The 16,287-nt window shown below is 32.9% G+C and overlaps 2 protein-coding genes across 2 annotated transcripts; both read right to left on the reverse strand.

The window, feature by feature from the left end:
- Positions 562-5,237, reverse strand: LOC109353228 (epimerase family protein SDR39U1 homolog, chloroplastic). The gene is made up of 13 exons (XM_019595454.1): positions 5,152-5,237; positions 5,017-5,070; positions 3,951-4,026; positions 3,548-3,607; positions 3,090-3,208; positions 2,772-2,816; positions 2,549-2,627; positions 2,223-2,284; positions 1,964-2,066; positions 1,747-1,807; positions 1,456-1,526; positions 1,038-1,177; positions 562-950 (listed from the first exon to the last, which is right to left on the reverse strand). The coding sequence occupies exons 1-13, from the start codon at positions 5,221-5,223 to the stop codon at positions 849-851; spliced, it is 1,044 nt and encodes a 347-aa protein (XP_019450999.1). The 5' UTR covers positions 5,224-5,237; the 3' UTR covers positions 562-848.
- Positions 6,433-13,487, reverse strand: LOC109353229 (kinesin-like protein KIN-7E). Its single transcript, XM_019595455.1, has 15 exons — positions 12,960-13,487; positions 12,546-12,845; positions 11,969-12,058; positions 11,774-11,874; positions 11,545-11,658; positions 11,382-11,463; positions 11,237-11,304; positions 11,087-11,152; positions 10,869-10,993; positions 9,896-10,235; positions 9,359-9,460; positions 9,114-9,249; positions 8,339-9,000; positions 7,527-7,843; positions 6,433-7,124 (listed from the first exon to the last, which is right to left on the reverse strand). The coding sequence occupies exons 2-15, from the start codon at positions 12,763-12,765 to the stop codon at positions 6,800-6,802; spliced, it is 2,748 nt and encodes a 915-aa protein (XP_019451000.1). The 5' UTR covers positions 12,766-12,845; positions 12,960-13,487; the 3' UTR covers positions 6,433-6,799.

The following is a 16,287-nucleotide window of genomic DNA, read 5'->3' on the forward strand; positions in this document are numbered from 1 at the left end:
TCCCATCTATCACAACCTCATTTCTTATTATTCTTTTCAATTTTCCATAACCCTAAACCTAATCTTAACTGAAGCAGTGCATGAATATTCTGTATCATAATCATGCCTCTATATTCTACATGTTTTTAATTCACAACCTTAGTACTATAGTTTTCATGATGGCTAGGAGTGGGACAAATTGCTTGGTTAGCAGTGTATCAATCCTTGTGTATTTAAAAGGATACAAAAATCTGCCACTTTTTTTGTAAAATTATTTTAGCAGATTTTGTTGGAAGAGGATAATTTTGATTACCGGGTCGACTATATATAAAAAAAGATCTATACTCTATCTATGCAGCTTCATGAACTTTTTGTCCCGAGATTGGAAAATAGTAATTGGGATAGTGTATTGTAAAATGCAATGAAATAAAAGTTAAAATATTTATCACATTGCAAAATGTAAGTGTTGTACATGGACATTTTCTAGCATATTTTAATAAATTAAAATATATACTCTCAAAAGTTGCATATACAATACTAGTATACTACTACAGCAATTAGCATCTATAGTCAAGTGATACAAAAAAAATCTTCATAATTATAGTCATCAGAATAGAACTCATAAAATCATGCAAAGTTTTACTGTGAACAACTATGGCTGCCTCTATAATGAAGTGGCAATTTTGCAATGTTAATGAAGAAATGGATGATGGCATATCACCTAAATAGTAAAGTGGCAATGCAAGAAGAGCATCATATATTTATACATTATGATAATTAACCATAACTCTACCACCTTTAAACGTCTACAGTGAATATCACTTGTGTCTTGGAAAAGCTGATGCAATAATCCAAAGAATAAAAGTGCTTCATGAAAGAATTGCTTTTAAGGCATCCTTCACGTAGGAATATTTGAATGGGAAGCCCAACTTCTTAGCTTGAGTAGGAAGCACTCTCTGCCCTTCTAAAACCTACAAAGAGAGAATACCCTTTGCATTTCAAGTAACTCACATAGAAGATACATGCACACAGTAAAAATTAAGAAGATTACTCCTTACCACAGAAGCACCTTCTCCAAGGACAGCTTTGAGTGCAAAGTCTGGTACCGGCAGCCACGAGGGACGACCCAAGACATTTCCAAGTTGCTCACACAATTCTGACAGCCGGACAGGATTTGGTGCTGTTCCATTTATAACTCCTAAACAAGAATCATTATAAATTCATAATGCAACAAGTTCATCACTTAGTCATTGATAAAAGAAAGTATAACCATTGATTGTACACCTAAAAGGAAATAAGTCGATTACGATACAGTCTTGGAGTGTTGGCTAGATGGCAGTAATCACAAAGAAATAGCAAAATTTAAAGTTTAATTGCCACTGCAGGTTAATTTGATACAATCATCTATACTTCGCCATTTCTTTTTTGGGAACTTCGGTAGATTTCAATTTGAAATATGGGAGTGAATAGTTTCACCTTTGTAAGATGGATTTAATAGTGCTTCATATATTAAATTGACAATGTCATCCAAATGAATCCAAGAGAACCTGTACAATAAAAACCGCAATCATGACAACTACCTAGAAATTAAGACCAGCTAAAACCCAACCCCATTACATATTTGCACCATGACATTAGTAAATTAAATATTTTGTGTCATCCTAGCAGCAAACAGAGTTGTTTGCATTTTAGAAAGAACTGAGAGAAATAGTAGATTAACAGTATTAAAAAGTAAACCATAACAAGCCAAGGAAGTGAGTGAAATACCACTGTTTTCCAGAGCCTAAAGGTCCTCCAGCAAACATCATGAAGAGGGGTACCATTTTAGCTGCAGAGGCTCGGGGAATTAATTATCAGTTAAACCAAACAATATCATGATTTTCAAGAATAATGCAATAATAAAAATCCTAAATAGATAACTGGATAGTATTTGATGCCAGATAGTAAATCCAGGTCCAGAAGCATGTAGTTAAGTAGTTCATACCTAGTGCTCCACCATCTTTACCGAGAACAACACCAATACGAATAAGAGCTACTCTAGCATCACCATTTACTCGTAGGGCTGTTGATTCCCATTCTCTACAAACCTGAAAAGATGGGGAATTTTTGTCGATGCAATCTAGAAGTTACAAATTGTATATTGCAAGACTATAAGCTATTCATTTTTTATGACTTCATTGATATCCTGTGATTCTGACTAATGCATATTATGTACAAGAGTAACTATAAACAGTTTTTCTTACCTCGGCCAAGTAATCCTTTCCCGACGGACTTTGTTCATCAAACACTTGTGTCTCACTGCTGCCTGAACACAGCAAAATCAAATGAAAATGATAGGCAAACTTTGGATGCAAAATCATACAGGCCTTTTCACAATTCAGGTGACTGAAACATGCTACAAAAATAACTACATTTGCTAACTGAAGAATGTAATAATCAATGACAATATTTTTTTATGAGAAAAGAAGTATTATTAGAAAAGAAGGGAGAAAATAATAGATGACAACATTAATTAACAAGCAAGAAGATGATCAACCAATAAAGAACCATTCTTGGCTTAAAAGCATACCATAATAACCAACTGCTGTTGCACTAACAAAAACTTTAGGTCGAGTATCATCTGTTGAACTGTTTATCAATTCTACAACCTTTGCTATGAAATGAATAGGTCAGAGGAAGAATAAGCAATGGTTCATGTAAATAACTCTTGTTGACGCAAAGATATATTTTACCAAATGAAAAAAAAAAGAAGATGTGTTCATTTTTTTTATCCATTGGAGATGTATGCATACCTTTGAGGTCACTCTAATCCTGCTCTCCTTGATTTCCTTCTTTATCTGCAACATTAAAATCCGTGTAATGATTTTGGAGATATATATGTATTGTCTGGTACTAGGCTCTAAGAAATTTGTTTAGTAGGTTATACTAGAAAAGAAAGACTTGTACTAGCAACAAGCGAAGAAAAACCTCAAATTAGTTCTAATTGAGACAAGGAAAAACATACTAAAGAAAGATGCCTATTAGGCTATCATCTCTAAATAACAACCACTACATGTAACCTCAAGTTTAAATCATTTAGATAATAGGTGTGATAAAAACATGGCAATAACCTCAGAAGACCATCTGGTACTTATGGGCAGTCCAGCCAAATTAACAACCCCGGTTGAACCCTGAATGCTATCTTTCCATTCTGGCTCCCCTGCAATCTTGATTCCTGGAAAGTCTTTCACTGGAAATACCAAGGCAGAGTTAATCGGTTAATCCGAAGTGTTGTATATGTCTGATTTTGACTCTGGTAGTACAAAAATTATTAGTTTTTCCACTACTATGAAGAAGATGAAGGTAAAAAATAAATAGTGGAGGAATCCAGATTATTTATGAATTAAAACCAACAATGACAAATATGATTCTTTTAAATTGAAGGTACTCTGCCCTTAGTCAGTGAAGTAGATATGTCATTTTGTTCTTCCGGAAAAGTTTGCAGTTGATAACAAGTTGTAGTGAGTATATGTTTTTACTAAATGTGAGTACTAATGCAAATTATTACTTTAATATATTACCTTCTTACCCGGAAAAATTTCTTCTGCTTTAGATTTAGAGCGTGTCAAGACATGAACACTATGATTGTCTGCAAAACATTGTTAGTTAAGAACAGAATGTTACACCAGCAAAATCAGAGAGTTTAAATGATACAAATAGGAATGCAAGAGATCTAACAAAATCAAGGGATTCTACAGACTCAAGAGGATTCAAAATTATATTTTGTATGTATTTTGCAACATAAGAGGACAGTAAAACCAGAATGCACCTTGATAGTATAGGATATCCAGGATTGGACAAATAAGGTTGAAATCTAGAGATACATGAGAGCACTAGAAAAAAGCTACATATCAATGTACTAAAAAAGAGCATATATCATAAAACAAAATGTGAAAGGGCCTGGGAAGTTATAGCCTGAGCTAATGGATAACCTGCATGCAGCCTTTGCACCAACCTTCTACCTATAAAACCTGTTGCTCCAGTTATGGATATGATCATTTGATTCCCCTACAAAAACAATGATAAATGATCTTGAAGGACCCTAAATAACAAATTACATAAAAATTGTGAACATTTAGGTATCTTGGACGAATCATACAAGACGATCAAGAAATTGACAGAAACGTAAACCATTAGATTCAAGCGGATTGGATGAAATATTGAAGTGCTTCAGGTGTGATATGTGATAACAAAGTACCACTGAAGCTTAAGAGGAAGTTTTACTGCACAGTTTAAGACCTATATGGGACTAAATGTTGGACGGTAAAATATCAACAATAGAATAAAGTCAATAAACTTCATGTAGAAAGTTGCTTTAAATGAATGGACACACTAGACAAGCTAGGATAAAAAACGAAGCTCCTAGTGGAAAAGATGTTAGAGTCGTGTCTTTGGTGGTTTGGACATACGTGGAGGAAACCGGTCAAAGCCTCCATAAGAAGAGCTGATAAAATGAAGTTTAGTCCAATTCTTAGAGGAAGAAAGAAGCCAATAAAAACGATAGGCAAAATGATTAAGAAGACTATGTTTTTTTAATCAACCTGATTTATGATAGAGCATTATGACACATGTTGTAAGACTTGGCTATTCTTGTATTTATTATATTGTGAAAAGACTAATGCAGTGTTTAATAGAAATTATGCTACCATGTCTATAGAAGCCAAATGGTGATTAGAGCATCTCCAATGAAGAACAACATTTTCATTCTTATTTGGGTCTCACACATTATTATATAATTTATTACAACTTCCCATGAAATAAGAACATCATCTACTTTTTTTTCTCACGATGGCAAACATCATTCTTATTCTTATTCTTATTTGGGTCCCACAACATCTACATTTTTTTCACAACATTTACCTATCTCCCCATTTTCCTTTGGTTAAGAAATAATCAAGAATTGCTTTTTATTTAAAAACAAAAGTCAGGAAATAAGAATGAGACAGTTGAAAATAGAGTAAGAATGTTGTTATTCCGTTAAGGGCATAATGAATTTACCTTGGGGCTTTGATGAGAGGCACACCAAACCCTGAACCTCCTAGTCTGACTGGTCTAGTAAAATGGAGAGTGAGAAAATAAGTAGAAAAGGAAGAATGAGTGTAAAATAGTAAAAATGAAGAAATGGGAACTTACAAAGAGGGGAGTAGGAAGATGAAGAGAATGAGAGATAGTGTCAGACCAAGTCATAGGTGTGGTTCTAGTCATATCTATTGAGTTTGGTATAAAGGCAAAATGAAGAAGAAGAAGAAGAAGATGATGATGATTTGAGTGAATATAAATTGCTGTTATTATGTTGTAGTTTCGTGGTTAATTTGGAGCCACACCAACAATTGTTTCTAATATCTATATATCACTTTTTCTCTCATTCTAATTGGAGGACACTCCACATGCTCAGTAAGAATCCTCCATTAGAGCGCATTTTTTGTGTGACCAAAATAAAATAAATCTGTCCCTTCGTATGTCATTTTTTTTATTGATTAAAAAAATATTTTATTATTAAATTTTTAACTTAAATATTTTTTTAATTGAATAGAGGAAGTGACATATGATAAATGTGTCTTTTTATATCCATTTTCCTCGTTGACTTTTATTTTTTAAGGGAGAGATCGATTTAATTTAAGATTAAGTTTTTTAAACTTATTTCATATTCTGGTTATCAATTTTATGAGCATATAATGATTTAGATCTATCTACTAATTTAAACTATTGAATTTTCCTAAAATTGATGGCTATGATAGAAAGTAAGTTTAAAAAACATACTCTTGAAATAAGTGTATCTATTCTTTTTTTAACCCCTTAGGCCCTTATTGTTACTTTTTTTTTACCGTGATCACTGTATGTTTTAATTGTAACTATTTATAATTAAAAAACAAGACTGATTTTTATAAGGTAAAATAAAAGTAAAAATAACTTCTCTAAATAAACTTGAATTTAAAAATTGTATTGATATTTTGTATAAAAAAAAGTTTGATGATTGCTTTAACATTTAAGGTTCAATCTAAAAAATAGTGTGGGGGTTTCCACCAAAGAAATATTGTATTAATAGGTGGCAAGAAATATTATTTACACTTATTATCAAATTCTATGGAAGTAATCCTTTCGATTTTGGGTCATGTTATATGCTGTCACATAACTTATTCACTTTTGGAGGAAAAAATTAATAGAAAAATAGAGTATATTAAGATGTGTTTTTAGTAAATATAATATAACAGGTAGTATAAAAATGTTATTATTGATTGAAATTTGTTATGATTAGTTTTTGAAGACTAAATAAACATCAACTGTTGAATCAAACGTGTATCATTCAAAATCTTTTTACCCACTTCCCTTTTAACAAAAAGAGTTCATACAACCACTTTAGCTTCTGATCATAAAGAAAATCCTTCAGAGAGTGGCTCAGTGTAATATGCAAAGAGTACATAAGAATCTTTCCATAATGAGTGAGACTGATCAAGAGTCTAAAATGAAGCAAGTAAGTGCAACTCAACAAACCCTTGTCCCAAAAGAAGCAACAAAAACCATAAACACAAGACGAGGAACTTGTCCATTTCTCCCTCGCTGGAGAGGAGTTTGTAGAGATAATAATGCTGAACAAACAAGTGAAGAGTAGTAATCATAAGATAAATTATATATCCTCCTACAAATCCACCTACTCGATAAGAAAAGTAACATGTGTCACAAAAATGATACTTTTTAGTGTAGGAAGTTTGTAGGAAAATAAATCATTACTCGGATCAGAAACTCTATCTGACAACACTCCTGTGGACCACACAAAAAACTTCTATAAAAGAGATGCTCTGCTGTTTCGGTTTCTCCATGTAAAGGAACTCCGCCGTGTGAGTTGGGGTGTGAAGCTAAACCCGAACATCTCCTTCAAGACCTTACCCTGCTCTGAAAACCTTATTAACTTCGCAATTATTTCTGCGCTCTCCACTACGTGCTTCATATCAGTGTTACTCCATAAGCGATTAGCTAGCTGCATCCTCCTCCGCTTTGAATTCAATGCAATGCCCCACTCCTTGAATACACCATTTCTCTCTTCCTCGGAAAGCCTCTTCTGCATAAGCTTCACAAACATTTCCTTCTCTCGGCGGAGAGCCTTCATACTGTGTCCTCAAACAAACATGACAAAATGAAATGCACATTAGTAAATAAGAAAAAACCACTATAGGCTTAGCAATAGACTAATAGACATGTACGGTTGCATAAAATCATCTCCAGTTTCTAATCACCCTAAGATAAAACTAGGTGAACCAAACTAAGAAAAAACGAGCCTTCGTTCTAAATGCTTAAACCAAACCACAATGCATGTTTATTATGAGGATAAAGAGCCATGGGATATATTTCTCAACATAAGTTTTCAATATCAGCACAAGGTATTACCCTACACCAAAACAATTTTTTCATAGGCCATATAGGTAAACGCTCTAAGTAAATGGCCACTTGGTACTTGGATTCAGAATATATCAGATACTCAAATAAGCATATAAGTGATTGAAAGAGAGGACCTTGAAGCTAGCTTTATTACGCCATCCTTCCCAGTTAGGTTCCCATCAGAAAATGTTTCTTTGAGGAAAGATAGTTTTCTATGCTCTACCTCCAGGTAAATGTAATCTGCCGGATCACCCTGGAACAAAAGAAAGAAATAGGTCCTGTGGGTCAACGGTACATAGCAAGACTGCCACAGTTCAATTATCTCCTTTTGTTGCCTCTTGAATTGCACAGACCAATCTAATGGAGTTCCAGGTGCCATAAACATTGGACCCATGCCTACATCTTTCACATTCTTCTCAAACTTATATTGTTTTCCTTCCATATCTTGATCCTACAATTCAGAAAAGCAGAATTTAGTAAAAAGCACCATTAAGCATCAAAATCAACAAGGACTTGTCAAATTCAGTTTTAATCATCATACAAATAATAGTATAAACAAGTTACAACATAAGATGTAACTATATGGACTTGCTGCTCATGTCTGCTTCAAATATCAACATAAATGTCTTGAATCAGAACAAGTTTGAGTTTATTCTACTATTTGTTAGTGCTGGAAAAGAATAACAGAAATAATAGTACGAGTAAAGCTTCACCTCCTCCTAATGAAGTCATAATTTGTAAACACTAAACAGTAACAAAATATGATATAGTCATACTTTTACAAATAACTAATCAATATTTCATAACAAATCCTTCAAAAAAATAAAGAAATAGCATATGAACAATTTCAGTTGCTTAAAAAGGAGAGAATTATAAAATATGTACATCTTTTCTGGAAACTAGAAATTTAAGAATGAAGGACGCAATTCAGATGATTTATTCCTACCTGACCAGCAACCAGCTGCTTCCCGTACTCGAGTTCGACCATTTCCTTCATCCCAGCAACAAAAGTCTGGATGCTAGTAATATTCTCATCAACAGATGTTCTCATACTGTTGCCAAAGTCATCTGCAGAAGGACTTCCAATAGAAGATGGAGAACCATTCCTTGACAATTTTGTGGAACTACCATAACTTAATGGATGGAACTTCCTCCGCAAACCACCCGGTCTTCCAAAGAATCCCTTTTCAAATCCGTTGGCTGGAGTCCTCTCGATCTCTCCTGCCCTCTCAGGAGAGTCAGCCATATGATATTCTGTACAACTCCAGCTCCTAGTTAATTTAGAATTCATAAAATTTGACATATTTTCTGACATGGCCTGTGGAGATTGTTCATCGGGGTAAGGACATACAGGAGAAATAATGGTCGTTCGTACATCATGAGGTCTCTGCTCCTGCATGCCACATGATGAGTTGTCTTGGACCTGACTCTCTCCCCTTGCCTCATTTGAACTATTAGATATTTCCTGGATTGATCCATTTTCCTCCTCAGATGTTGATAATGCCAAATCCTCATTGTTATTTACTGATTGATCAACATATTCTAAGTTGTCTCTACTTGAACCCTCCAACTCAACACATAGAACTTCTTTGCAGTCCTCAGGGTATTCTGTGCAAGCAAAAGCTAACAACGTTTAATGCCTGGATCTGGTGCAGTTTACTCAAGAACATCATCATTTTTTGTCAAACTATTTACTAAGACGAAAAGATGAAAGGACTTACCATCAGGATTACTGCCAATGTCTCCATTATAACGAGGATTATTGAACTCCCGGATGCTTTCACCAGGACGATGAGGACCACAAATGCTTGATGACACTGATAGTGAATCACCGCCTTCCCATATATCTTCCTCTTCCTGAAAATTAAGATGATTATTACTGTTTTTTAATTATGAATTATTAATGCCAGCCAGAAACACGAAGAAATCCAAATGTGATATTCAGCAATTAGAAAGCGGAACTTACTTTTCTAGATATCTGATCCTTTTCAACCCTGCGTAGCAAATCCTCAACTTTTGATTGAGCAAGATCACGTTGCTTAGTTAACTCCCTAATCTCCTTCTCCATCTGAATAATTGAAACCCATGTTATGAAAATGTGTGGAGAAATGAAAATGTATCATTAAGTACCTACAGAACATTATAATTGCATAAGATTTATTTCAACAAAAAAGAAGCTATTTAGCTAGTATATGAAATGGCTATTCATATACTTTCAGGTCAAATGTAACATAAATGTATCTCTAATCCGACAGAAAAAAAACCAAAAAAAGAGAAAAAGGAAACCAGGCAGTCCCCATTGGGAATATTCTGAAACATGAGGGCCCCCATCATAGCTATTAGGATACATAAATTCATTAGGGCATGAGTCTTGTTCACCAGCACCTTTATCGTGAAAAGAATTTATTACACTCAAAGTTGTTCTAAATCAATATCCTTGAAGTACATGTCTACAATCGCAATACAGACAGAATACACATGAATTCAAACAGCAAAATATGACCTTGTTTATCTGGAGATCTTTCTTTCTCAACAATGCTGCAGTATAATCGCCATCGGAGGTAGCAGGTGCTGGAGTTCTCAACTCACTCTCCAATCTGGCCACCTCTTTTTGCAACTGCTTGACCAAGGCCTTGTCAGACATCACTACATTAACCTGTGCTTTGGTGGTCACTTCTTTTGCACAACAAGCAAACAGAAGTGTGTTTCTAGTTTGCTCAACATGGCTTCGAGCAGGGCTCAAAGTGCAAATAATGGCCGTTTTAGCATTGCCACCTAAGCAAGGCTGCAGTATGCGAGTCAACTTAGAATCTCTGTAATTGATGTGTCCCTGTCTTCCCTTACTGCAATAAATCACAGTATATCAATAAAACTTCAAAGTTTATCTTTTTTTATTCAGTCTAGTATAAAGAATGATCAGAAATAGAACCAAGGAAATGAAATTTGAAGAGCATCATCTAAACAATTCAATTGCAGCACAGGGGAAGCTCAAAGGTAAATACTAATCAGAGAAAAAGAGTAACCCCTTCAGTTAATTTTTGAGAATACCGATGAGGTTACTAATGAAACTATTTCTCCAATTAGACCCAAGGTAAATACTAATCTGTCTTCCTTTCTCTCACATCCACATCTATGGGTGAAATTAATATCACATTAATTAGTATTCAGCTTTATTAACTTGGTCTCTTCTAAATTAGAAAAGAGGATAAACTCGACTTCCATTAGTGTGTGGTATTATAATAGTCTCGGTCCTGTAGTGCAAAAAGTAAAGGTATTGCTTGTCAGTTTCATGTGAACAGAATACCAAGGCAACCTTATAGTCAGACAGGTCATAAAACCAGATAATAGGATTAATCAATAATAAAATGCAGCCATCCACATGAAGCACTGACATTAAATAACCCAGATGCAGGTTGTCTACAATAGAAACTGAGTAAACAAGGCTGACAACATAAGCTGAGGAAGAAATAGACAACCTAAGCTTACGAATGACTGTTGAAAGAGTAAGTAAACTCCGATTTATATGACAACCTTCTTTCAGTCTCACCCCAGCTGATGATACCTGAGATGCACGCTCACTCCCAGCCAAATCAACAAAATTCTGTAGACAAATTGAACAATTATAAAAAAAAAAATTATAAACAGTTCGTTTATGCTCTGAATAAGAGGGAGAATTTAAAAAATGTAAGCATACCACACTAGCTGATAGGGTAGCTGAGTTTCCTTTCCCTAAGAATTCCCTGGCAGAACTTTCTATAGTCTGAAATTTTGCAACTCCATTAATGAAAGTCACAATACAATATATAAAGCACGACATCTTAAGTATAAACAAGAAGACACACACCAATCTGATAATTTGGTGAGATCTTGAACTCTTTTCATTGAGGCTTGTTTCTCCTACGTGTCTCTGTGCTGCACGAATAAAGCAGGCAAGGTAAGTAGCTGTAAAGACCCACCCATAATAAAATGAAATATGCAAATTCCTTTACCTTCACAGAGAGATAGGAGCCCTTCCAAATGCCCCCAGTCCTGTAGGGTCTCCTCTGTAAGGTTCTCTAGAATGGGTCCTCTCTGGTGAAAAGAAATAATTAAGAACAACTGATAGGTATGCAATCTTTTTTATTAAACTTCAATCCAGTATTGGGCATTCACCTCAGGATCATCACGCAGCCTAAGAGGAGAGTTGTCAGTGCTGAGGAGATCTCTAACAATTTCATTGTAAATTTCAATTGCTGATAATTTCAACACAAATGCTCTTTCTTCATGCTAAAAAAGTGATGGCAACCTTGTGTAAGTAACAATTAATAATGGTAATTGTTAAACACAAAAGTTCCACCCAACAAGCTCATCAGGAAAATCAAGAAGTTGGTAGTCTAATTACCTTATTCATGTAGTCGAAAATATCTGCTACAGCATATTCGGTTATTCCGATCATCGTGTATGTCTTTCCACTACTTGTTTGTCCGTATGCAAAAATAGTCGCTGGAAAAAAATGTATATACACCAATATTAATCAAAGTGAAAAATGGGTCAAAATAAACTAGCCAGCATAAAACATACATATATATATACTTACAGTTAATTCCATTAACAACTGAAAGTGCAATTTCTCTGGCTCCTTCCTCATATACCTGTCTTGTGGCACAAGCACCTCGAAATACTTTGTCTACCACCGATCATAATGAAAATTCAGAAACAGTAAACTATGCAAATTGAACTTCAAAATATAATGAAGTTAGGTCAGTTTTAAAAATAAAATGAGAAAGAAAAAATAGCATGGATTGACACCTTGGCAAATGATGTTAACTGATTCAGCCAAACAGGCAAAGAAAACTTCACAAGTGGTTGTATCGCCGTCATGTATTTTAAAAAGCTAGCCTAGGTAAATTAGGAAAAGAGTGCATCTCCATCAAAGTAAATCAAAGCAGATAAACATTGTTCTCCAGCTGAGGGATAGTGATCATTTTAGGACTATATATTTTCTGATCAAACCAACGTTCTGAGTCCTCATTCCTCAATACTTATTTAAATTGCTTAAGCATGAAAATAAAAGTTTCAACTTTAACATCTATCGCGTAGCCGAAAATCGGGCACAACACAAACTATGACAATACAAGCTCATGAATTAATATTGAAAAAATAGATTTGCTTACCAAATGTGTAGGCACTTGGAAATGTAGAACCCTCCCGCAATGTGTTCCGGTACAAGATGGTAGTATCATTAATACATTCCCAATCTTCTGATTCATTAGCAGCATTCTCCTTCTCACTCAAAGGTCTTAGCCTTATTAACACAATAATCTTCTCTTCACAACCACTCACTCCTTGCATCTTCTCCAATTTCACCACCTCTTCTCCACCAATACCACCCATTTTTCCCTTTTAATAATTCAACATTTTTTCAAACTCAATACATAAACAACTCAGGGTTCATTACAATAAGCCCATGAATCCTATAAACGATAACAAGTTGTTTCGATAATTGCATTAATGTTAAACCTCATTTACTACAATGCAAGTATTTAAAAGAAAACAGCTTAGAGATCAGGGGGAAAAATACACTAAACCCTTTAACAATATGGGGAAAAAAACTAATCATGAACATGAATGACCAAACTCAAAGAAAATAGAAAGCTATTAATTTTCCGTTAATAAAAAATAGGCAATAGCAACATCAATGTGCTAGCTTTTGATTGTACCATCTAACCAAAACAAAACAGAATGGTAACTAATTAAGTTTTTAGTGCGATTAAAGGATAAAGTAGTATTTTGCAAATTCTTTGGTTTTGGTACCAAGCTCTCACTGTAATGGGAAGATAAAAAGAAAGGTTAAAAATGAGAATGGAAAAAAGGGGTCGGTGCCATAATAAGAACATAAAAAGTAGGGTCCAAAAATTTTGTTATCGTTAGTTGGAGAAAGAGGAATTGTAATAATGGTGGAAGAATAGAAAACTTTGCATAGCAGTGACCGCGCAATAATAATGCTTGAGAAGGAAGTAAAACAGATTTGACATAAATATGGAATTGACATTGACATGGTTGTTATGCACACCGCAACATAGTGATTCACACGTTCTCAGTTATAGAATTCATTGTATATTATCTATCACTTTTTCACAATAAAAATAGAGGGGAAAAATGTATATTTGTATTACTTTGTTTAAAAGTAAATAATAATTAAAAATGAAAGAGAATAATTAATTGACATCATCATCGTATATATATTAAATACATATATAAATAAATAGTGATTTAGATAGTAATTATATATAAAGAATAAATGAATGAATTCTTCTCCTTATCTTTGTACTTTTTATGGAAACAATGATTAATCACAAGAACGACGTAGTTAAAGAGCGTGAAGCGTGTCCGATAAGTTTTGGACAGCGACAAAATGAGTTAAAACTAAAACGGATGCGTAGATAGATATCTGAATTAGAGAAGAGTAAGTGTAATATTATAGAAGAAGAGAAGAGTGTAGTTTGTTGAATCTTTCTCTCTCTATATAGTTTCTAAACATGAAAAAAGAAATTGACTTTTTAGAATGATAATGACAAATTACCTAAGTAACGGAGGGAATATAGAGATGCGAGCCTTTGTTACCGAAACACCGTTCCGTTAACGTTGATTAGTGTGCTCTTTAAATCAATGCTTTGATGAAAGTGTTAAATGTCCCTCCACGCGTGTTCAGTTTAACATCCATTCCACCACAATCAAACACCCGTTTCCAATATTTATTGAGAGAGAAAAAATTAATGAATTTTATATATAGTTTATTATCGACTATTTAAAAAATAATATAAATGAATGATAGATTAATAGTATATAAATCTTTATATGGATATTACACTATTGTTTATATTTTATATTTCTTATTGATCAATTTAATTATGTTTTTCCAAAACAAATTAAATATTAACTATGTGACTTTATTTAGTGTTGATGGACACTAAGTCACTTTCATATCATTTATAATATATAGTTTACATGTCATAAATGTTAAATATAATATTTTGTGTTAAATTTTATAATTTGTCGGAAAAAAATGATATTGTAAGAAAAAAGAAATGGTTAACCAAATAACATAAAACATATATTGGGCGTAGAGAAACATTAGATTTTATATGATTTTTAGTATAAACTAAAAAGAATTAGGGCAAAATAAATAACCACAAATTACACCATAGTATATATTTTCAGGTTTTTGTATAGATTATTCTTCATTTGTCTTATGGGTCTTCTTCTATCAATCACAGTAATGTTTGCTTGGAATAGTAGTTAGATTGAACCTAATGGGGGTGATGTCGCTATTCCATAATTTGAACAGTATTCGATGTAAGTCGCATTCTAATTTCACTGTTGCTCCAATCAATTTTATATATTTTTAAATAAAAATAACTTATTTCAAATCTTATGACTTTTTATTTAAATTTCTATATAATTCAATCATGACAGTTTTCCACGTTGAATAGGAAAATACGATCTTGCTTTTATAATAAAACAGACGATTGAATATATTTTCTATCCTTGATTTTTTTTATCTTGGCTAATTTTTCAAATATTTTAATTTACATTTTTCTTCTCTCTTCAAGTTTCATTAAATGTTGACATGCATATGAGCTGGTTTGTTAGGTTCTGATTTTTTATAGGCTTTATATAAATGGAGAAAATTATGTATTTGTTAAGATTTAAATTAATTTATGTTTTACAGTTTTGTCAATTGACTCTTGAATTCTTGATACTAAGATGTAAAATTTAGTTTCAACTAAACAAACTTTTTCTCTAACATTAGTTTCACATTAAACATTTTATTGATGGAGGGAAATCAAATCAATCAAATTATCATTGTATTATCCACTATTTATATTTATTTATTGTTGACTATTAAATATAAGTAATATAAATAGGTGATAAGTAATGTATTAATTATGTATAATTTTTTTTATAGATGTTACACTCAATTATTAAATGATCATATAGTATGTAACATTTTTTTACAATAACAAGAATGCTTATTCATAAAAAAATATATTGTCAAATATTGAATAATTGGATAAATCTTCTACTATAAAATTAAAAATATAACAACCTTATATATCAAATTGATTTATGTAATATATGTCTAATTCTTTTTGAACAAAAATGTTGGTTAGAATCATGGTGTGAAACCTGAGTCAGAAATTAAATTGAAAGAGGTCCTGTATTAGATTTAACTAGTTTAAACGGTTAAGTCGTCTGATCGAACTGAATGATTTCATATATAATTTATCATTATATCAATAAATATATATTTATATATAAATATAAAGTTTTAAATAAATAATAATTATATATAATTGTATTGAAATAACATTTTTTCGTTTTTTTGTACGTGGGTAAAACAAAACATTAGAGTAATGATTTTTTTTTAATATTAAGTGAATCGTCCGGTTCACTTCCCGAATTATTACGGTTCAATCGGATTTAACATGGTTGGGTTAGAATTTCTCAAGTTCAAAGCGATTCAACCCCTCACTCGATTAAGACGGCAAACCAGAGTCGTTTTCAAGTCTGGTCAGTAGTCAAACCGATCGGACCTTCCGATCCGGTTATCATAAAACTGGTTAGAATCTTATAGAAATCAAATCTATATGATTGGATGTGTTGGACTTCGGACATCATTACCATAATGATACGAGAAAAAAGAAACCCTCGGTTCCTTCCGCAAAGCAATCCCATATTCTACTGTCACACGACAATAATAAAATTAGAATATAACTTGGACGACTTCAATATTGACTTGAGCATTTTTTTTATCTGTTAAACTTAGTCAATTAAGCTCAAATTATTAGATGGATTCAAGATCCAATGAGAGCAGAACATTTGTAGGTTTATTAAAATAAAAGAAGTTGCATA

Source organism: Lupinus angustifolius, chromosome LG07 (genome assembly GCF_001865875.1).
Source record: "Lupinus angustifolius cultivar Tanjil chromosome LG07, LupAngTanjil_v1.0, whole genome shotgun sequence".
NCBI lineage: Eukaryota > Viridiplantae > Streptophyta > Magnoliopsida > Fabales > Fabaceae > Lupinus > Lupinus angustifolius.